Source organism: Lates calcarifer, linkage group LG17, assembly GCF_001640805.2.
Source record: "Lates calcarifer isolate ASB-BC8 linkage group LG17, TLL_Latcal_v3, whole genome shotgun sequence".
NCBI classification, from domain to species: Eukaryota; Metazoa; Chordata; class Actinopteri; family Centropomidae; genus Lates; species Lates calcarifer.
Window position 1 is genome coordinate 14,975,605 of NC_066849.1, and position 24,554 is coordinate 15,000,158.

General features: G+C 39.3%; 1 protein-coding gene across 2 annotated transcripts in view; it reads left to right on the plus strand.

Annotated features, from left to right (window-relative positions):
- The window catches only part of negr1 (neuronal growth regulator 1), a 130,270-nt gene that overhangs the window by 42,231 nt on the left and 63,485 nt on the right, over positions 1–24,554 (plus strand). For both annotated transcript variants that reach the window (XM_018673137.2, XM_018673138.2), the window contains exon 3: positions 15,125–15,250. In XM_018673137.2, the coding sequence (XP_018528653.1) occupies positions 15,125–15,250 (126 nt within the window). The remainder of the gene's footprint in view (positions 1–15,124; positions 15,251–24,554) is intronic.

The following is a 24,554-nucleotide window of genomic DNA, read 5'->3' on the forward strand; positions in this document are numbered from 1 at the left end:
TATGACCATTAGCTACTCCTGGTCCACATCATTCCAGTTTTTTTTTTTTTTTTTTTTTTTTTTTTTTTCACTTTTTGTCTTATTACTATATACTCCACTGCTGGTCCTCATCTGCATATCCCCATCTCCACCATCCATATGCTGACCTATTTACAGTCTACACTGGCCATTATCTGATGTAGCATACAGAGGAATGAGAGATTGCTATCAGGAGCAAACCCGCCCCTATACAAATCACATGATTACCCTCCTCCTCAGCCACCATTCTTTTCCTCCCTCTCTGTTAATTAAGATTGTAGATGTGATAATGTATTAAATATGCACAGCACCTCTCATCTAAGAATATCTTGTCACAGTGAGGAAGGGGAAAGAGGCACACTTCCCCTCACCAGTAACTGCTCACATGGGCATTGCTAATGGGTTTCGAGTTTTCATCACTAAAATCCCCCAAAAGAACTGTAGTTCAAGGTGTCGGACTTAAAAATTCATTCAGAGGAATCTTGCTGACATATTGTAGTGTGAATCACTTTTTCTGCATCCTCATCAAATAATCTCAGGATCATGCTTTACATGCCACAGAGCGTTGTAGCACTTCACAGGGTTAACATTCTCAAAAATGTGAGGCATAATCCTGTATGTGATGAAAATACTTTGGACATTAATATGGATCAGAGCGGATCCACGGTGAAAACTCATCGCCCACGTCCATGGAGTGAGTCAGTCTGGGAAGAGCGTCTCTCAGCAAGGAGTGAAATGGAGGGTTAAACCTCCAGTGTCGTCACTCCTCTCTTTGATGTCAGGACAGAGATAGAGTATAATTACAGAGTACGGCATGAAAAGGCCCAGCAAAACACAGTTTATTCTGAAAATGCTATGATTCTGTCACTCTCATTAATTGGTGGGTGCATTTTAAAATAGATTTCATTTTCTTATGACCCAAGTCTGAAAAAAAAAACATTCTGTTTAACTAGACTTTCACAGATTAATCCACAGAATGAGCACCTTCTCAGTGACACGTCTCCCTCCTTTACTGGTGTGGATTTCTCTCGAGGATTAGCTATATCAATACTATAAAGTTTAAGCATAATTGCAAACTAGCTCTAGCTTGCTCTTTATTCAATTAAGGATAGATTGTGCTGTGTGGACATATTGGTTAAACAATTTCCCATTTAAAATGTGTTTCAAGTGGCTTAAATAGTTTAATATTAAATTCTCCATATTTCATTGATATATAGCAAGACATTTTGTCAATAGTCGCTCCAAAGATGAAAGTGAAATTCTGCTATTAGACTGGCAATTCTCTATAACAGCCTATAAGTGTTATAAAAAATGAACAACCGAAGAATTTCTTCTCCTAACTGGGCAGACATTTCAGTAAATTAAAGCCCCACCCACACATGCACAGACTTTATGTCTTAACACAGAGGTAAAGTGGTTACTATAACTCATTTAGTTAGTTTTTGGTTTTGGTCCCACGAACTGGAAAGTGAAAGGAGATAATGGTGTTAAGTTTATGGAGCTTTTCTGTTAGATATACTGTAGCTGCTGTTTAATATAACTTTAGTTGGTATCAAAGTAAAAGAGCAGATACTGCAACCACACCAGTACAGTCACTCTTCATGACTGTATGTGTGATACATTGCTGAGAAGATGATGGTGAATCGGTGTTACTGTCCTCCACTGGAGTAACTATGTATCAAGAGTCTCAGTGGAATAATGATGCATTAAAACAACTCGGCATGCTATTGATATTGCAGGGAAAGTGTAGAGAGAATATGAGTGTGTCTAAAGGAACAGATTTGCCATTATGGCCCCTGACATTTAGTTAGCCACTAATCATTGTCATTTGTGCGTGTGCAAGTGTGTGTGTGTGTGTGAGAGAGAGAGTTTGTGTGAATCCCTATCTTAGCCCCTGCAAATCTCCACCCTCTATTCTGTGTTTGCTTGTGCGTTGTACGCGTGCGTCCTCCTGCGCGCGTGTGCATAGGTGATGTGTGTGTTTGTGCGCTCGCAGTAATGTGACTCCTCATCACAGAAATAGCTGATATTAGCTATGGTTAATTAAAATGAGTAAGGACAAAGGTCAGCCACTCAGCGCTCTCGGCTCTCTTCCCTAGAGAGGGAACGGATGCAACATGAGTGGAGAGTATGTTAGGCTTTTTTTTTTTCTTTTTGTGCCTCGAATGGTCTTTGTGGGTAAAACAGTTTAACTTAAAGGTCTGAATTCACATTGTCACTCTCCACATTTATTCCGCCACGTTGGCTTTAACCTGCGTCGCTCAAATTCAGAGATTTCTCTCTTAATCTCGTGGAAAGCTTGATCTGCTCTCTGCATGACAATTCTGGACCTACTTTACTCACAGTGAATAGCAAAGTGATGGTTTTGTACTCTCTGTACTTTGAAATGCATGTTTACAATTGTACATGAAAAAGGGCTTCTGATTACAGTAATGGGGTTGTCCCAAAGCAGAAAACGCCGACTTACTCCCTGCGAATTTTCTTGGACGCTGTCCCACATCAATTATTCTTCCTTTTCCAACATATTCTCTACACGCCTGTATTTGTGGATAACATTAGACTAACAAGCTGGATGAATTCATCTCTGATGTCGATTTCTGTTGCTGACAGTAGTAAATATTTAGTGAAACACTGCAAGTTGTCATGGTGCGCAAGAATGAGACACGACAACAATATGATGTGATGAATAATTGGCTTTTCCCTTCAACACTGTGAAGCCAAACGTTTTAAACAGTGATGATAGTCGGGTAAAAATGCACCCAGTGCGGCATTACAGGTGTCAGCATGCACAGCACAATAATGTAATAGAAAACTTAGGTTATCAAGTCAGTAATGAATTATTGTAACGTCATTGTAGCCTCTCAAATATTTGCTTTATTTACCCAAAGTGAAGAGAGAACCAGGCCTTTAATACAGACTGTCGTTATTTTTTTGCAGTTTATTTTATCAGATTTTTGTTGTTAACCAACCTCTCCCATTTCCCATGTCAATTTGCTTTTGCTGCTGTCTGCCTTCAAAGCAAACTGAACATTTCCGTCATGTTTACCATGTTGTCATGGGAAATTCAGCACAATGTCCATTCCCACAGTGTTATCTGTAGCAGTACCATACTAACCTGATGATCAGACTGAACTGCTGTTATGTTTTCATTTCCTCTGTCAGGCTTCACCTCACTTTGCAGTTCATGTTAGCTGTTTTCTGTTCGGTAGTGTGTTGGTCTTGTTGATTGCAGAAATATGCAGTTTTAAGACTTGTAATGTCTTACAACAACATGTATGGCAGAGTCAACCTCTTCTACATTTTTTAGAATGTTTTTTATATCATCATTTTTCTTGCTGTGGCATGTTCTGGTTTCCACTTAAAAAGCTCAGGTTGACCTCGTAGTTTTTTCAGCTGGGAAAATAGCTCTCATTGAGAACACCAGATCTATTTGAATTGCTTATAATGTAGGTGACAATTCAGAGTTTTGAAACTAGGCTAATACCATATTCACCACCCTTGCTCTGAGTGTTTCTTTTATAACCGAAATATTAGCAATCAATCTTTAATGAATTCAAATAAGTTCTAGTTTCCCTTTTCATTTTCCTTGTGTTAATTAAACTCAACCGTCCCTGTAGATATTTCACATCAAACGCTGTCCAGTGTTGGCAGAGCAGCCAAAATAATGCCAGACCACTGACATGCACAATTTTTTTTTCTTTTTCAACACAGCCATCATCTTGAGTTTAATTCATGTTTGTGTCTTTCTGCTCTGTCCAAATTGGTCATCGTCCAACTTTCTCCTTGCAGTCTTCTTTCTCATTTCTACTTTGTGCTGTGTATCTGTTTACACTGTAACAAGGTTGACTTCCTTTCTGCACATGCACGCTGGCTGGTGAAAGCTTTGTCTGAGTTGAGACTGTAGATTATAGAGATTTAGGAATTCAGCATCAGAGTTTCTTATCACTTTTTGATGACAGTGTGAAGGTGCCTGATATGGGAGGTGAAGCAATTAGTTAATCAATCTATTTGTTGGTTGACAGAAAATTAACAGGAAACTATTTTGATGAGCAGTTAATGATTTAGAACAGCCTCCTCTCTGGTTCCACATGCAACATTTGCTGTTCTTTAGTCTAATACATTAATAAAGTAAACATCTTTGAGTTTTGGAGTGTTGATCAGGCAAAACTGTAAGAAACTATGATGGACATGTTTCAGTATTATCTGACTGTGTGAAAAAAATCTGTAGATTATTTAATAATAAAAATTATTGTTAGTAGGAACCCTGATCTGTTTTAATGTCATGTCAGTTTCAAAATGATGTCTATGCTGAATTAACAATATTTGCAAGTATTAATCGCCCACACACAGTCTTAGGCTTCCTTGTCACAGTCTTGTTTTTGATAATGCTCAGGTCAGCCAGTCATAAGAACATGCACACCAGCTTTATGTGGCTCTTCTTCTTTTGTAAATAGTGGAGTGTTAGAGAACAAATGTAATAAACTGTTTACTTTCAAGATAATTGTTGTTGATTTCTGAACATGCAGACGACCCCGGCAAGCTCATGAAAGATGAGACAGACAAACTGTGTGTGAGAACAATCTAAATTCAGAATTTTCACCAACCAGTGGTGTTAGCCCGTGGCTTATGGTGGTGTTAAACAGTTTGTTGTTCGAGGTGTAAATCACAACAGAGACATGGGTCCTCTCACTTTCTGAGTGGATCCAAGCACGGCCGATCCTCTAGGCAATATTTATCATACAATACAACCTTCATCAGCAGCAGGATGGCTGTGAAACAGATTTGCTTGGGGGTGAGGCATTGGCAGACGTCTAACAGATACACTGGCCTTAATTGGGCAGATAAATATCACAGGCTGCGCTCCCTGGCCCTACAGCACTGTTGCATACATCACCCTGAATGCAGACTGACCACCAGCAGCGGGGTGCCGCCCGCCTGTCTCATCTCTGAAATTCATCTGGTGCCCAGAGTGCAGTTGAAGAGTCTGCTTTCTTGACTTGTAGCTGTATTAGGGAATCCAGCAGTCATCATTATTAATAGACTTGAAACGGTGTACAGACGATGTGTAATCAAAGACTCAAAAAAAAAAAAAAAACAAGCCAATCAGAGAAGGAGCAGTGTCTTATTTAAGATGATCAGAGTCTCTGATGTTCTGTATGAACAGTGCTCTAGAGTGGTGCCATAAACAAACAGCAGCAACTGACATCTGTATTCTGCAAAGTACCAGCTCAGGGTTTTTAATAATGAGCAATTTGTTGAATATTCATGACTTTGGCCTTTCCGGCGCCCTCAGTGGGCACAAATTGCCCCGCGTTACCTACGTGTTGTTTAGTCCAAATCTTCTCCTGCCAGCCCGCGGGGCAGATCGTGAGGAAAAAGCAGTCACCGTCAGAGAATGAATGTGGCAGCACACACACAAACAACAATACACATGCTGCACACACACACACACCTTCAGTCTATGTGGGTGTGCATAGAGGCACATACCACACACATGCACTTATACACACGGACACATTCTCTGAGAATAAGCACCAATCCTCTCCAGCGCTTGAACTTTGAATTGTTTGGCAGCCAGCAGTATTTTTCATGGACTTATATGACTCACCAATGAGAGAAATAAATCGAGAGGAAGAGAGAGTCTGGCAAACAATACATGACTGCGTCTAGACCCTCATCCCAAAGAAAAGGTCTTTGTTCCCAGACAACTCCTGACCCTTCCTGAAAATCTGGGGCTTCTTTTCTATCAGATGACCCAATCAGAGATACATATTAATATTTCAAGGTAATAGCTTAAAGTCATTACAAATAGATGAACAAAGACAGGGCATTGCACATCACTCTGATGATGATGGGTCCTCTAGAAGCCCCAAACTAGGATATTTTAAAAGAATCTCATCATAACTATCAAGGGCACTTTGAGAAGTATGACAGTTGACAGTTTCTGTGCTGAAAAGGCTTTCCACATCTCAGAGATTTTATTTCCCAGCAGCAACTGGGGATTTTCAATAAAACAACATCTTTGAAAATGTAGATGCAAGTTAGTATTTTATATATCTAATGCAGCAGATTTACCAGGCTATTAATGAAAATGTATTGCCTTATTCTGACAGGGTTGGACTATGATTAAATTTATCGACAGTGCATTTTGGAGTTTTGACCCTGAGTTTTGATAGATAATGATAACACGTGAACCTCACTACAGTAACAGTGGCACCAAAAGCCTTTAGTCTGTCTCGACTCAGTGCATATTCAGAGTATTGCGAACCGATGAGAAGAAGATCCAGTAAAGATCAGATCCGAGCACCTGCTGAGCCGAGCTCCTTTTCCCTGCGACTGGGTGTAGTGAGTGTCTGCTAGCTGCCAACTGCTCTCTCCCCATTAATCACGACCTGGGTTCTAAAGTTTGAACTTTGACCTTTAGTGCTGCATCAAGGCTCAGTGACAGATGGAGACGGAGCTTTGTGTCCTCACATCAGATCATCCATTTTCACACACCACGCACACACCCTCACAGAGACACACACTCTCCTCACACATGGGCTGAGAGCTACGATGCACTGGAGGATCACCCATAGCAACGGTTACTCGGTCACCGGCTGATATTTCGTCGTCGGGAAAGCAGCGTGCCCTTTGACAGTCTCAGTTTTTCATTTTGACAATAAACTATTTGAAATAAGCTTTGCGTACGGCCGCGCACGGCCACCCTATCAAAGAGGCTTTGTAGCCAAGCAGCTAATTGAAAAACCAGTGATCATCCTTGAGAGTGAAAGCAGAGTGGCCCATGCAGAGGAATTTTGTTGTATCATAAGCAAGATGCTGAGGCTGAAAGACACTGATTAGCATGAATAAATTAGAAACTATTTCAATAAGTGGGTGATAGCTTATCTTTGAATTACATGCCCAGTGCAGCACTCCCATTGAAGATTAATTGCCTCTCACAAGGTATTTCGAAAAGTTCATTTTCATCAATTGATTTCCCTTAATTCATGAATTCCCCAGAAGTGCATGAAATTGGTAACAAGCTCTCCATAATCATGCTTTCTGCATCGTTAACCTCATCGGCAATTACTCATCATATGTATCGGTTGTGACATTTGCGGAAGCATGTTATTTTTGCACCATTAGGTCATGACAGGAATATTATCATAAACTAATGGTTAATCACAAGTTGAACGAAAATTCTATCTGTATTTTGCTTTAGATTTCTGCCGAGGAGCAGAGCTCGTTTCCGGCACGTATTTAATAGTGAAATGTTTTATTTTTTCAATTCCTTATCAGCCTGATCAAGTGTGTGTCCAAGTGTGACCAATACAGTACACACACAGCATCGAAAAAGCCTAAAAAAAACACATTTGACATGTTGATGCTGTTTTCTGACAGTGCAAGATGTTTCAGAAAATAACCAAGAAGACGTCTGACACGGTGAAAACTGTTTCACTATATGGTGACATCCGTGCATTGCGGCGACATTTTGGAGGCTTGAGGTAAAATTGTCCAATGTTTCCTCTTTGTCCAAGGCTATCATCACCTCGCCAGTACATTATTGTTACAGCAGTATTGGGGTCATTTCTGTTTCAGTCGGAGACAGGAATGCTGCCTCGGAGCAAAAAAAGTGGGCCACTGAAATGAATTGAGAGAAAAATATAACTTCAGGGAACACACAGCTGAAGTAATGGGCATGGATTGTACTGTAAGAATTTATGCCAGGTGCATTTACAGTGATACAGTGAGGTGTACTCATTGAGACATAGCAGCAAAAATAACAACTAGGTCACACCCACACAAAAAAAGGTACTACAGAGGAATCCCATGTTAAAGTAATGATTTGCACGTGTATTAAAGTGTATTAGACAGTTTTTTTCATCTCAAAAACACCAGTCTCTGATCTGTTGCAATAGAAGCTTGTGCAGCTGCTGACGTACTGTATGTTATCATACTGTACAGTTCCCACACTGTTGCACACTGTCATTGGACCCTGAGGTGAATTCCTGCAGTACATTAATAGGGTAAATCACTGGATTCATCATACGTAATGATACCATTATGGAATAATGTTCATCAGCTAATGTGCACTTGCTGGGAATCTATTCAGCCGTTCTCTGTCTGCTTCAACTCTTCACATCTCAATTCTTTATTAACCTACCCTACATTGTAGCCACAAGGAGATCTTAGAATATGAAGAGATGCCAAAAACAGACAAGCAATAAGAGCTGATGAGGTTTTATGTCTTGGCCGTGCCATTCCAGCACTTAGTCCACCTCCCTCTATTGCTGCTGGGCTCAAATAAATGGAAAGAAAAAGAAAACATCCTGTTTTTTTGTTTGTTTTTTTTTCCCCAGAACATTTTTATTGCTTTTTATTATTGGCGTATGGTTGTGTGTGTTTTTCTGTTGAAAATGATTGAGATTGATATGTTTAATAACGCTATGAGAGAGGAGCAGGTGATATTGGAGGTAAAGCGAGAGTGACTTTCAAAGTTTATGGGCTGGGAGTCAAGTGGGGTGTGTTATTTGTTTGGAGGCACGCACTGCAAGCAGGTGAACATGCACACACAGACGTTCCTGGAACACATCTTATGTCCAAATATCAACCTTTTTCCTTCAGTATTACACATATTTTGTGAAGTTTTTTGGTACGGCTCATTTTAAGTCAGCTTGCTTAGCCTGAGGGCCATGAAATACTAGTGTGACAGACAAAGTCAGCTATCTTTAAAGCAAAAGAAAAAAAAAAAAAGCAAATTACCAAACTGGACGGCCAAGATTCTTCCAGCTGCTAAAGTTTTTGTCACGACCAAGAACTTGCCAATAATGACAGATTTCGCTTTCTACTTGGATGAACTTTTTTCCAAAATTAAGCGCTACAAATTATCTGTGCCTGCTTTATGACACCACAAATGGAGGTAATCCCTTTGAGTAATATAATCTGTCACTGTTTATGTTTAGTTTCCATGTCTGACACCTAATTAACGGACTGGAAGTTGGGTCTTTTTTTTTGCTGCCTACAGTGAGGAAAGGGAATTGAAAACCTTTAGGAATAACTGTGTGGGAACTGTCTCATTACTGAGCTTTATATTACACCCTACAAACACAGGTATATTTTACAGGTATATTATAATCCATCTGTATCAATATCATCATCATCATCTAATAACCTGCGGTTTGGGGAAGCTTTGGAGGAGGTAATTTTTTGAATTGCAAGTAGCTGTTCAAAGATCTCCTCAGGATTTCTTCACTGTATCCAGCAAAAAGTAAAAAGTGAAAAGTAAAACTCAAATCTGCCCCTAATCCAATTTCCAAGTGCTGCAAGTCATTGATTAAAAACGATCTGTCCTCAGATCAGTAAGCATCTTCGATTTAATAAGACCATTACATCTTATTGTGTTTGGACAGGAAGTATGCTTGGGGCAGTTACAGCACCTTCATCTATTTCTGTGGTGTGCGTGTGCGACAATGAGGGTGATAGACAAATGAAGGATTTGAATTACAAAAAAAATGGAGTTTAGTGTCTCTCTTTTTCTCTCACCCTCCCTCCTGTCCTCTCAGCTCTCCGCCAACTCCTCTACCTCCCCAGCGCCCATGCAGCCGTCCATTACAACAAGTGGTCAGGCATCCCCTCTGTGCTCTAATTGGAAAGCTGGATGGCAGTAGGTTTAAGCCAGTAATGGGGTCCTGCAATTTGGTAGCAGAAGTCATCCTGGAGAGGCCTGTCAGAATTCATAGAAGAGCCCAGTTGTGTGCTTCCCACTTTGCAGCTCCAGAAGAAAACCCCTGCATTTTAATAGTGCAGCTGTAAGCATTTCCGTAATTCAAGGTGGCGTCATTAGAGGCTTATTTATTCACCCGAGGTGTCTGCCGGGAGGAAGATGACGCCGCCCAGATCAGCTGTGGCAGCTCGCTCTCAGCACCTCCTGCAGGGCTGGAGAAGGGGAAATTAGAGAGGAAGGGGCAAACATGACAATCATGGCATCGTTAATGAATTAGCACGTAAAGGAAACAACGAGCGGTGTGTGTAGGTACCGAGGGAAGGGTTACGATGTTCTGTTGTTTAAGTGCCACAACAGTCACAACTGTCTCTAATGTTTCAAGAGGTGGAGGAGGTGGATAATACAGAGCACTCAGAGAGAAGCACATAATAGTAATGGACTTTGCAGGCGTTCAAGGTAGTGTGGTAACTAAGAATTTTGCTATTAACACAACATTGTCTAAAAGGCTTTTCACAGCAGCATCCATATGAATGATTTGCACCTTAGATGTATCCACTGTCTTTCTCTAACCTACTATAACAAAGTAGTCATGTTTCTTCACTTTAACTTAACCATGCACTCATTTAAATATAATCTATTGCTATATCCATGATCTCTAATGTTAAATAAGTAGTTTAGTTGCCTAAGTGCACTGTGTGTCTTTGGTGTATTTATGAGGGCACCACATTGTTATATCCCTCGTCCTAACATCAAGAATTTCCTAGGCTAAGAGGAATTTTTAATAACGTTTTTGAACATATCAATACTACATCATCACGAGATTTTTAAATCTTGCTTTTGAACATGCTCACATCACAACACAATGCTCACATGTGCACGTGGATACTTTTTAAAAATCTAAATGTGTTATCAGCTGTTAGAATTCAGTTCCAGAAATTACCCGGTGAGCAGTTTCACCATCAGGAGCCAGCACTGAAAAGCAGACATAAACTGAGAGCTTCAACTTTTGCAGCCACTTGGTAACTTGATTTTCTCATTAGCAGGTATAGAATTTCAAATAGGTTTAAGTCTTTGTTTGCTAAATGGAGATCCCCTTCAGCCCTCCATATCAAGTGTCCGTCCTATAGCCCCTCAGCAACAAAGCTTGTAATGTCTCAGCACCGTAACCTAGCAACGAGACTCCCACTTATATAAGATGCTTTAGTATAGGGTTTTTGTTAAATTAGGAATAACAAATGGCAGAATCATGTTTTGCTGTGTCTAAGCTGCTTCTTTCTGTTATACTCACTTTTTCCTGCATAATAAGCACTTCATACTAAACGGTGACACTTCCAAATCTTCACCATTTTGCGCCATAACTGACAAGTTAAGTTGTGGAAAGTAAATATTCAGACACAGTGGTCTAACTTTTTACCTAAAGCAGTTTACGTTAAGTAAACAAAAGTTATGCAGCAGAGGTCTGAATGGTTTAAGTCGATTGGTGTTGGTCTGAGTAGAACTTTTAAAGCTTGTAAGAAACTTGCCTTGGTGAGCTCATAGTGTCAAATAACATTCAACACAGCAAAACCAATAGAACCATGATATCAAAAAAACATACTAACATGCACAAAGTATAAAAAATTGAGAAAAAAAATGTCACAATGCCGAAATATCACAAGTAATTACAAGAAAACCATAAGCTAACAACAAAATGAATTGAAGTGCCAAAGGTTTAGCATGCAGAAGTCGAATATCCGCAGGTAGTTAGATGGTACAGTAATTTTTAAAGACATGGAACAAATGCATGAGTTATTGTCTGGTGAATAAATTGATGTTCAGTTCTTCACAGACATCCCAGTTCCACAGATGATAAAAGTTTAGATTTTATTGTCTAAAGTTTGACTGTTGTGTATTGATCTTTTATTCTGTTTCCCACACTTGGCTGTTATTCTCAGCTGGAGCAAACAGTGTGGTACAGTAAAGTTACTGAGCTACAGTAGCTCTGAGCTGCAAAAACTGAAGGCTCTTCATGTGAACCTTTGAAAACCTCTCAGTCCCTGCCAAGGAGAGATAGGATCAGTAGACAACCCAGCATTTTCAATTTTGTGCTATCAGACACTGAGGAGATGTGTCAACACTGGGGTCCTACAGCAAGTAAACACAGGAGTCTGACAAGCAATAACCTAGATTCAACATCGCCTCCGGTCCTCTGCCACTGAAGGTCCGCCACTTTCATCTCATTTAGATCCAGATCTGTTGATCAAAAATGATGCCTATCCCCTCCCTCACATCATTGAGGATTGTGCCCGTGTGACGCTGGGCCAATACATACTGGGGTTGTACCATTTGTCAAACATAAAAGTTTTCTTCTTGAGCCACAAAGGTTCCAGTTATATGACTGTGCAGGCTTTTAATGTTGCATTATCCTATGTTTGACGGTAGGCTATTTATTCTTGATATACAATTAGTGCTTAAGTGCATTCAGGTTACATCACGATGTGTATTGGCTTAATGTTGATGATAGATTATCGATAATCACAGGTTTTATTATGGTGCATTTTAAAGTGTCCAGACCACAAATTATTATTATCAGTAAAATGTTTCTTTGATATTACTTGATTGTACAATACTTGAAGAGAGAAGACAAGAGCAATTATTTAAATGTAATCAGTACAAAACATATGGTAGATGTTGTGATTATTTGTGCAATATCCTATTGTATTGTTGGTCAAAGCAAGTGAGGGTGGCAGCAGCTGAGCTGGACAGAGACTACGTGACTCCAAAAAGCGTTTGGGTGGGTCTAAAGAGGAACTCGGGAAATTGTTGAATCAACTTTTCTTTTGTCAGTTTTTCAGCAGGCATCAGGAGGGATCAGAGGGTGGAATAGTTGGAAGCCCCAGACGACTGAGAAGCCATTACTGTATAGCACAGTCCACTGCAGAAAAGCTCCCTCAGAGATTCAAATCTTGCCGATTAAAAATAGTGTCTTATAAGCCTGTATGTGTGTGTGTGTCTGTGTGCATGCATGTGTGCATATGCCTGTGTGTGTGCTTATTTGAATGTGTTTAAATGCCTTTGTGGGTGGCTTGGTGTGTGTGTGTGTCTGTCTGTCTGTGTGTGTTTTCAGCAGCCTAAATACCGAAGCTTTTAACATCAAAGCTCCAAGAGGATTTAAGTGCCCAGAAACTTGCCAATTATGATTGTAAGTGATGTCCAGCAGGGACTGTTGATGAGCTGCCCTCACCAAAAAAATAAATAAATAAATAGATAGAGAGAGAGAACTTTACTTTTCTTTTCAAAAATATGCTTTTTAGGGACTTTCTTGGATTTATGATACACAGCCTCAAATGCACCTAAAGTATAGCCTGGCCCCAGACCCATGAGTCACTGCTCACATCTCAATTTTTGTTGAGCGATTGGAAAAGGTCTAATTTTTAGTTCTCGTGAATAGCTGTTGGAATAACAGCCGGGCCAATCAAAGCCTTTGTGGGTGGGACTAACTCACCATGCCAAGCTCTGTTGGGAAATATTAAACATAGTTCTGGTCAACAGCTTAATCTCTGCTCAGTGTTTGACAATAAAATAAACACTAATTAAACATGTCCATGACTTCGTTGTTGTATAAAAGTGTTTATCATGGGCAGTAAGGAGACACGGACTCAGCAGTTCAGTAGTGTTGTCACATACCAGCCAGTATAAATATTAAGGTTTTTTTTTTTTTTTAGACAGTATGGTCTTGTGTGTGTGTCCTGTTTAATATTGTGCTTCTGGCGATGGAGGATTTGAACAGGTGAACTGTAACAGAGTTCATTACAGAGCGATTTGAGCTTATGCCAGTTTTTGCCATTAGTGGTGATGTAGTAGGATGTTCGTCAGACGTAAATGTGACATGATTTGAATTTTGAGCAAACATGTCTGAACGGCAGTTCACTAGAAAGATCTTTAGTGGGGCATTACGCATGGGCCACCCTTCGGTTAGTGAAGTGAAATCCTGTATGACTGAAAGCAGATTACAGTGTCATATTCATGATGCTGCTCAGCACAAATTGTTCCTGATATACAAGGAAAGATTGTCTGTGGATGTTTGGTACAAACCTAAATTACAAGAATATTGTCTAATGAAAAACAACTACAGTGTATAGCTTTGTGCGAGGCAGGATTGAACTAAATGTCAAAGATCTCTGCGTGCACAATCACATTCAGGTACATTACCATTAGCTGTGGTGACAGGCAAGTTTACTGGGCTCCCTCAGGAGAACCAACTTTGTTTGCGATGTGATTTAGGTGAGATTGGAAATGAAGTTCATTTCATGTTTATTGCTCATTTAATGGTGATTTAAAGGCCTTTTTAGTAAAATGTCCTTCAGTTCTGATGGGTTTTTCTGGATGAATGATTATAAAAACACTTGAACTGTGTTAGAGCAAAGAAAACTTGTCTGTGGCTGATTTTATTTGTAAAGCCTAGGACAGGACAAAGTTATTTGTTTGGAATATAATGTAAGAAGTTGTGTTCAAGTCTCACAAATGTTTACACACTAACTACATAACTAAGTACTGAATGCAGCCCAGCTGTACAGGTATGATAACATTTATTAGTAAGCTACTTTAGCTTTAGCAATGAATGAATGAATACAGCCCCACTTTTGTCCAATTCATAGGAAACAGAAATGTTTGCAAGCTAGTTAGCTTGCCAGACTAACCAGCATGTTTCTCTCTGCCAAAAAAGTAACAGTTGTTTGTTTTGTGTTAATTAAAAAAACCTTTGTTTAATTTGCAGTACCCATGTCATAACAGTGTACTATCTAAGCCCATAGAAAAACAAATGCTATATATATATACTCTGTCATTAAGATAGCTTGTGACATATCATTGTTTTTAACCAGCAAATTCTCTTTTCTGGAACCCTGCTTTACTTATTCTTACTTGTGGCTGATCGATATGGGATAAAAAATCAGATTGTGATTATCTCGACAGATATTGCAATATAAATCACGATCTTTGCCTGGGTCTGTACCAAACAAGCATGTTCCCTCACTGCTGGGGCATCTCTGTAACACCATAATGCTTCACTTAAAATAGTATTTTGTGACACATTTTAGCTTTATCAAAAAAACTGTAGCTCCTACATTTTGGATATTGAACTCAGACATATAAAATTTTGATTAATTGTTCAGCCCTGCACTTATTGTACGCTGGCTGCGTGAGTGTGATTTTACCCAAAAGTGAGGGGTTGTTTAAGTGTATCATGTCACTTGAACCTGGATCACTGGCCACCTCTCACTGTAAAGATATCCATCTTAACCTTGTTTTCTGTCTAATGTAATATTACATATACTTGATACTGGTGGATGAACCAGAGGTTGCAGATTTGAAGTGCTAATCTTGTTTCTGTATTTTTTTTTCATTATTTCTTGTTTCTAGTTCCTCCCAAGATATATGACATTTCCTCTGACATCACGGTAAACGAGGGCAGCAACGTGTCGCTCATCTGCACAGCCAGCGGGAAACCCGAGCCAGCCATTTCCTGGAGACACATAACCCCATTAGGTGAGTTCACTTCACCTCTCACACACCTATGCTAATGAACGGGTGGATGGAATAAATGGGTGAACGGGCAGATGGATGGATGAATAGAGAGAGGAAATGAAGAGGCATGGACGGGATCAATAGGTGGTAGAATGAGAAGCAGAGAGCACTGGTAGTTATGTTGCAGATGGAAGGAGGGAGGAGGATGGAAGGGGGGGGGGATGCGGTGAGAGATGGATGGGGTTGGATAGATCCATGAGAGAAGGAGGGAGGAGGGGTGGATGGATGTAATAATAAATTGAAGTGAACGTAGAGTATTATGGAGAGAGTAAAGCCTGAGTACATAGTGAGGTCCTGCAATGACATTGCTATCTAACTGTATTAAAAGGCTGAAGCAATGGCTAATTGATTGTTTCTCAGTGTTATCAGTTCTAAAATAGAGTCAGTTTGCATGTACCCCTGCTCCATTCAACTTTAGGGATGTCTGGAGCTATCTTTACAATGACATAATAAAAAAGAAAAGAAAAGGATTATGCGTCAGTAGCTGCTTGTTAGTTAGTAAAGAGCAGTTACTTGATGTGTCCGCACCTCTTGACCATATTGATATACTTTACCCTGAGTTCAGATCCATCCATAGACTGGTTCATCCCACATAATGAGACCTGTCTGCTTCACGCAGCTACAGCAAACAGCACATTCCACTGCACTCTACATTTGACTGTAAAAGACAAAAAGAGTGAATTTTCATAATCATTGCTCTACGAGTTATTTAACAAATCAATGTGCAGTTACAAAAAGACTGTCTTTTGAGAAATAATAGAAAAAAATAATAATAGAGTCAGTGTTTAAAAATAATCAAATGAAAGGTGAAAAGCCTTATGAACTCTGTGGACTCCCAGCTTTAAATACCCACAGCAAGCAGACACAGACGATTGAAAACAACCAGGCTATACTGACCGGCTAGTATTTGCTAGTAAGTCAGTTCTGAATGTCCATGAATTCTGTTGATGTGTTTTCAAAGGAAACAGTTTAATTCTGGTAGTTAGTCATGCTAAGCTGGCCCTAGCTTCATTTATAGCACCAAAACATGGGAGTGGCATCTCATCAAACTGAGGCAAATAACCATATTTCCCAAAATGTTGAACTATTCCTTTAACAGTGGGTTTGGTGTTCAGACAACATGTCAGCTGTCATTATATAAAAGTTTCTTTCAGACCATTTCACATGAAACTAGCCACTTTAGCAGTATTAAGGTATCTATGAGTTTACTGTTTGAGGCTGTGATCTCAACAATAAGGTAGTAATGAACTCACAGACAAAAAAGCTATCATCTTTTTTAGATGAAATATATCTAATCTGGGAATATTATCCATATGCCGTCAATCATAAGTCTCAGTTTTTACTGATCAAACTCCTAAAATGTTGGTAGTTAACAGTTAGCAGAGAATAAAAGATACTCCAAGCCAGTAGTTAATGTATTACCAAAACACATTCTGCCACTAAATCAGACATTTTGATGAGAATTGAGGATTTCTTGTGTAAAAATTGCAGCTCTCATCGCTGCAGGGAGATTTTCAATTTGCTCCAGTAGTTCGTAAACTATCATTTAAGGTGGATTGTCAAAGAATACCTTTATTGTTATCATTACAATTTATTTAGGTGGCTGCTAGTCTGGGCACACATATGCCATTAAGTGCTTTGAATCCTCAATCCTCCCTTTGAAAACTCATTTCAAAGCATTTAACTGTTGCTACAGAGCCCCCACCCAGCCACTTCTAGTCCTCCCTCATTTTCATATTAATGGATTAGAGCATGCTGTGCTTATCTGATAGCTGTGAGGATGGCTGCATTTATCTTATGGCTGTCAAATCCTCCTCTCTGGCGTGCTTGCCCTGATTGCGTTAGGGAAGTTTTTCAGAAGATGATCAAAAGAGCCATCCTCAGAGTCCGAATGGCAGTCACTCATTCTACTTTGAAGTGTCCACACTTTGAAGTATGCCAGGGAAGAAATGATATGCTGGTCAAATGAAAGGGCCCGGGACTAAATGTAATCACAGACTGTCTCCCAGCCCATCAGAAAAAAAGCCATTTGCAGTGGGATCTTTGAGTCGGCTATTGTAGTGAGGGCGATTTGTCCAAAGGATGTGCTACAACTGAAAGGTTGTAATAGGCTAATTACCTATCGATGGAATTCCATTAAATGTGTTGGATATGCAGAGCGGTCTGCTCCAACCAGTGCACAGGCAACCTGAATATGCAGTCACAGCATATGGAAATATATATCTCAGTTATGAATAACCCTTTAAATATTAGCAGATCTTCAATGAACTATCATGAACTATCATGAACTGTAGTATTTGGATTACCATTAACACCAAAAGTGAATTCTTAGGGTCTAAAGCTACCAACAGGTCATTATTTGCAGTGAGTAAACATAGTCATAACCATGATCTTGTCAAATAATTTATAAAATCTAACTTTTGTAACTGACAGATGGGAATTCTGGAAAAATATATTATCTTTGTTGCTATAAAAGTCATGTCTTTCACCACATTTGCTTTTGGGAATTGATGTTTTTTGCCAACTAACATGCTTGGAGAATCTCAGTCCAACCAAGATTAGTTTGTTTTTTATTTGGCAGACAGTAAAGGTTTCTTCAATAAAGGTTTATGGAGATAAAACTTATTTGACAACGGATACTGTACGTGATATAAAAGAAATTCAAGTCCTGCCAGTTGAGCACAATGGAAATTCCTGGGGGGAAAATAAAAACTGATGAAAACATTGACTACTCATCAATGATTAATGTGTTTTTTAATTTGCTCATGTTTTATTTGTTTGCAGCATTCTTATTCTAGAAGTTGCGTATGTACTGTCAAAGTAGTAAAGATGTTTTCTTCCTCTGTGTTTTGTTTATTTGCATCTATTTTCTTAAGTTGCAGTGTGTTGAGCTCTCCTGGCCACTGTATATGAGGATCTGTTAGTAATTTCATAGAGCATTATTTGAATTTCTGTAAGAAAAACTGCAGTATTAAAAACAGGAGAACACATTTTCAACTTTCCTAATGTATTTTCAGTCAAATTTCTGCAGCATCTTGGAAGTATTGAACCGGGAGCTCTGCATCATGAACCGAACTAAATCATGACCTGATTAGCACTGTGGTTGTGTCTATTTGTTTTTGGCATGAGTAATCATTTTTATCAACATGAGGCCAAGCAGGTGAAATGGCTGTAAAGTGACAAACATGTCTGCAATGGCAGCTTTTATTTGCTGGCCTCGCTCTCGTCAACATTCAGCCATTTTGGGGGTGGATGGGAGGGAGGGGCTGGGGGGTTGGTGGAAGGGGAGATTTTTCGCACTGTAGATGGTTCTGCTGCAGCAGTCAGTGAAGTTTGACAGAATGATAAATTGCCCTGACTGACTGTCAAGTTCCTATTCCCACTCTGACTGTTTTGTGTTTGCATTTTTTTTCCTTCTCTCTCTTTCCTGCCAACCAGCAAACTGCCAGCTAATAATAAACTTTGTGCATCCAGTGAAGTGTGGCCATAAACTGTTTATTGAGACGATAATTTGGCCCAGTGTGTGCACATATAAAGTCAATGCATATTCTTCAATTAGGAAGATGCAAGCTGAAGCAAGTACTTGTAACACACAGATCATCTTTGTTGACATGCTACTAAGAAAAGGACTGGTGCTAGCATATGTCTGCTGTTTAATGTGCTTAAAGAATCTGCTGTTTTGTGTAACAGTTTAATTAGCCATGTAAAAAATTGTACTTGACAGTGAAGTCCTCAGGAGTTGGTGGTGATGGCTGCGTGATAAGGGCGCTTATGACTGGAAAACCTGCCTGAGTCCCCCTATCAGCTGGTGCAATCTGGATTTGCAAAGTGACTGCTTCATGCTCTCCTTATCCTTTATCAAATGCTGTTGATGTGCCTTTGAGCAAGGACTCCCAGCTCAGTCACCATTTAAAAACAGTGTGAAAATGCAATCATCTCAGACCCCGCATCTCCTCCCCCAGGCTTTTGATGGCATTAAAACATGTTCCGAATCAACTTGTATATTTAAATAAAAGCTGGATTTAAATGAGAAATGCCATTAGACAAAGCAAGTTCTAGACAAACACTTCTAGAGGCCACTCTGTCATTATTAATTTAGCTCTTGACATGCCCACTTGCTTTACTCCTAAAGCTTATAATAGCTCTGGTGACATATCTGCCTTTCAGGTTATTGCCTTCACATATAGTACTGTGCTGTGGTTCCTCACCGCTCTTTCATAGGTCATAGAGAGGGGGGTGAAATAGCCTTTAACATAGTCTGTTTCAGTCTGGTTTGGTTGGGTGGATGGCTGGATGGCTGGGCAAAATTGCTTTGATAAGCTTTTTCCATTGAGATTTGAATCCATGGGATAGAAGTGTGACCTTTGAAAAGGCTGACTAGAATACTAGAATACATATCTGATTGTTTCCTGTGATGGGACTCAGCTGGGACACATTTTCCCTCATTTTTTCTCTCTCTTCCCTAGCAGCTACTGTACATTTATCAACTACATACTATATGTGTGTTGTTTTGCCTTTTCATTTAAGTGCGTGAGGCGTATCTTCCCCCAAAACACACCCTGAGGAAACAGGCAGCAGCATCCTCTACACTGACAACTCACTACACAGTGTGTGTACTGTAGCTTGCTTAAAGCTGGATCCAACAGAACTTGCTTGGTCCTGAACTAAGTGGCAACAGCAAGTGCATAAGTACAGTAGCTCAGTCAGTTTCTATGTGAACGGTGCCATGAATTATTCAAACTTGACTTTATATTATTGCTACATACCTTGAGTTGCGCCTGCCATGTCACACTGGAATTTGGCAGTTCTTTAAGAGATGCTAAGCAAGTTTTTGGCAGTCTGTTCACCGGGGATCTCACATCCAGCACTCGGTTCCTTTTCTCATAGTTTGCAATGAACTGATGTGTAGTTCAAGGCCCGACACTTGAGCATGCTTTAAACACAATGGAAGGTGAAAGATAAAGAGTTAGGTTCTGCATTTTGAATTTCAGATATCAACAGCAGGAGACGTGTCTAACATGGCCCTATTCAGCTATTGAACTGAGTATTGCTAACTAAAGAGGTGCTCAATAGGCACATGCTTTATTGGAGTGTCTGTAACGGTGATGAATAGTGGACCTTTTTTAACTCAAATGTGATATTGAGTTACTGCCACACTCCACATATATAATGGCAGTTGGCAGCCATAGATTATCTTTTTTTCTAGATTGTCTTTTTTTCAAACCTTTTACCATCCAGCCCCCTTTTGGAGGAGGTTCTTTAGAATTAAAATGATGAATTTGGACATTTATATATTTTTTGTCTATCAGTTATCAATTAATCGTGATTATTGTTTTTATTAATTGATTCATCTTTTGATTTATAAAATGTCAGAAAATGTTATGTTTTGTCTGACCAAGCAGTCTACAAACCAAACATTAAAATGAACGTGTCTGAACTAGTGTACTTTTGAGTATCCTTGTGATTATATAATTATGATGTTTTTAATAAGTGTAATGTAAAATGGGTAATACATACATACATGCACACATCACTTCCTTTTCATGACTGCCTCCTAGCCTAGGCCGTAAGCCTGCAGTGGAAATAAGTCACCTTACTTTCTTGTGATATCCTGATGAATTTTAGTACTGCGTACATATTTGTGTACTTTATTTTTAATGTATTGAATGGAGTCATCAATCAATCAATCAATCAATCAATATATATAGTGTCCTATTATAGAGGACTGGGAATATAACTAATCACTATGACTATGACTATTGACTATTGACAGCTCTGAAGGATTTATTTTCTCACTAGGTTGCCAGACTGCTTTGAAGACTGGGAGACTAGAGAGTATTTTTACAGATTTTAGCCATATAATACTGTGTATATATATCATGTTGATATTTAACTTCTAAGTTCTCCTTTATGCTTTCCTCCCACGGGTGTGAAAGTCGGTGGTCGATGGTTAGTCCAAGTGTTGAATCTAGATATATGTCTGAATTGGATCAGTGTATCACTATAACACCTTGTGGCTATGTGTAAACAGATATATTCACTTGTGGTTTTGTTCCACTCTTGATGCATTTCATCAAATCTTGTAAAAGCCAGTCATTCGAAGCACATGCAGTAAGTGAAATATGGTTAAATATGATCTCTTTTCTATTCTTATATTCACATACTTACTGCAGTATGTTTCATGCGTTGGCCAAACTTAACAGAATAATTCAATTAAATACACTGTGGTGGCTAAGACAGTTAATAAAACATTAAGACACAGCTGAGATGCTGTATGAAGTCAACTTTTTGTTCAGTTGTTACATACAACAGGATGTTTCAGTTTACTGGTAAAGTAAAACATACTTCATATATTTAACTTAAATCCACCAAGATAAAGGAATTAATCTACCACTACTTGCTGTGTTTTGTTCCTCTTTACCACATCTTTAAAATCCACACCCACCACTTCTTTGTGAAATATACATTTTTAAGTAAACAAATTAAATCTCCCAATAATTTTGGCATCTAATATATTTTTATTGGAATCAACTCATTTTTATGCATCAATCCTAATGCACAAAACAAATACAAGGTGCTGATCAAATATTTTGCTTAGTCATGCCAAATACTTTGTCTCACATGCTTGTTACTCAGTATGCTTGTTTGCCATATGAAGTATCCTACTCTCAGCCTTCTTTAAGCTGTTTTCTGATAACACAGTCACATGAGTCTCTCAACCCCTGCCAGGTCCAGCACCTGAAACTGTGTTTCCGTGCCTACACAGTATTTGGCTAAATATGTCAGCGCAGAAAGCAACAGTAAGGTAATTGTACGGGTCGCAGAGGTGGCACCACATGCAATCAGACATGACTTAAGGCTCCTTTGGCCCAGTTCCACTCTCTGGATTTTAGCAGCCTCAGATTGACAGCCAGGGAGCAGGGTAGGTGTTATGTATCAAGGCAGACTAACAGCCTGTTTTTCAGACAGGCCCTGCACACAGTGTGATTTTACCCCTAGTTCTGGCCCACACCTTGAGTTGGGGCCAGAAGGCAGCAGCGCACAATGTAGCAGCGTGGGTTGTTCTCCATTTTCAGGAGTTAAAAGGATAAATTGATGTAGAAAATGCTGCTCTATGCTATAATGGATTCTTCAGCGATGCCTGCCCTATCTGTGTATTGCAGCCCTGAAGGAAGTGTACTCACAGCTCCCCTACACAATGTGGGAAATTGCTTACTGCAACGGCACTTAGCCAGCATTGGCACTGAATGCGAAATTAACCTTGCTATGATTTCTTTAATTTGCTTGGAGTGACATCTCCCTCAGGTGAGAGGGGCCTCCGTCAGTTTCTCAAATATCCCTCAGCATGCACTCACACATAACTCATGTTAGGTCCCTTGGTGGTTTTACATTACTTACACCAACAGTGGAGGATATTTTCTTTCCTAAGATCTTTTATTCGTCATATTTTTTCAGGATACATAATGCCACAGTATGTCAGTTTATATTTACTGTAATGTCAAGGTTGAGCACTCAATATATAATGCCCCTCAAAGTATACATCAAGGAGTGCGATTCTTCTTTAATGGCTCCTATGACCTTTGCAAAGCCCCCTTCCTGCTGTAATCGATAGGAATACCATTTGCAGCAAGGGTAGGATGATGCAACTAGATCCTGCATGAAAAAAATACATTGGCTTTCATTTATCATAGATAGACTGCAGCATAATTAGATTTTCTTAAAATGGAAATTTGTCTGTTTGCTTCGAGATGGATCTATATGTACTTGTTCTAATGTAAAACCGCATCTCCTTTGGGGAAAAAAACCCTCAATCATGAGGTGGATGTTACAGTCTAAAACGAGCAACATAATACAGGTCACACTAAAATAAGAATACAAATATTTCAAGTATAAAAAAAAAACTTAGATAAAAATCTGATGTGAGCCGGAATTTAAATTACAGTACTGTCACAGTCACCAGCCAGAAATAATCTTAAATGGTTGGGATTAAAAATTGTCATTCTGACAGGAATAAATCAACAAAATATAAACACATATTTTGACGTCAATACAACGATCCTTCTACCACCTCGTTGGTCTAAATTTAAACCCACATTCAGTCCTTTAAATCTTTTCACTTACCAGCAAAACTTGTTTTTCCCCTTAGTTTCCTAAGCCTCAACTCTGTGGTATTGTTAATTTATCTGGCCTCCATTCAGGGTTTAGCTAAAACTTTTTCTGCTTCATATCCTATACAATTTATCAAATCATCACTCCGTACTATGGGGACCATCTTTTGGATGTCTTCATTACAGCTTAGCAACAGAATTTGGCTGTGGTGCGAAAATTAATTTGGCAGCAAAGACACAAAAACAGAGAGTAAGCCATATCTTTGCAATGTTCTCTCCAGTCGTAATCAAAATTGCTTAGTGGGAAGACAAGTTCTCACTGTTCCTACCTGCATTGTGCTCTGTTTGATTGATTTGACATCGATGACAGATGATGCTTGTAGCTTAAGTTATTTTCCTTATTTATTTCCTATACACAGGCCCACATTGTAATGTTTAAACATTTGCTGATGTAACCTGTCTGCACAGGTTGTCGACGCTATAATTAGTGGACAAATAAACAGTTAAATAGTTACTACCAACAGTACCTACCTTTTTTCTGTGCACTTATGTGTTGATTTAGTGGTTATTAGCAAAATTAGATTAAGTTTTTTTGTTCCTTGCTTGAGCAGCCAGAAACATTCAGAGAGAGGAGGATGCCTCAGAGTGCATCAAAAACAATGTTAGATGAATGGTAAGAACAGGGATGTGGGATGTGAGAGCACAATAAATGTCTGATAATGCTTGGTGGCATTTTGTGGGCACGACAAAATTGATATAATCATGGTGATGATGTTATATCTCCCGCCTTACTTCAGTTCATTTTGGCTAATTGTGCAGGCTTGACTAACGTTTGACTATCTCAGAGATGCCATTAGAAGGTATTTTCATGCTGAATCATCAGCACAGCCCTCCACATTTTTCTTCTTCACATTTGTGAGCAATTGCAAACTGGAATATTTCACTCCATCGGCTTAATTGGAAGCCTACATGCCACCTGTGGATATCACTGGAGGGTAATGTTGAACGTAGGTGTCATTATTACTCACATTTCTCACGATTGTGCCAGTTACATTGAGCCTTAGATTTATAGTGTAGGAATTGTGCGAGAAACTGAACAGGCCCTTTTCACAGCAGACATTTTGACATGTGCTAACAGAAAAACCACAGGAAACAGA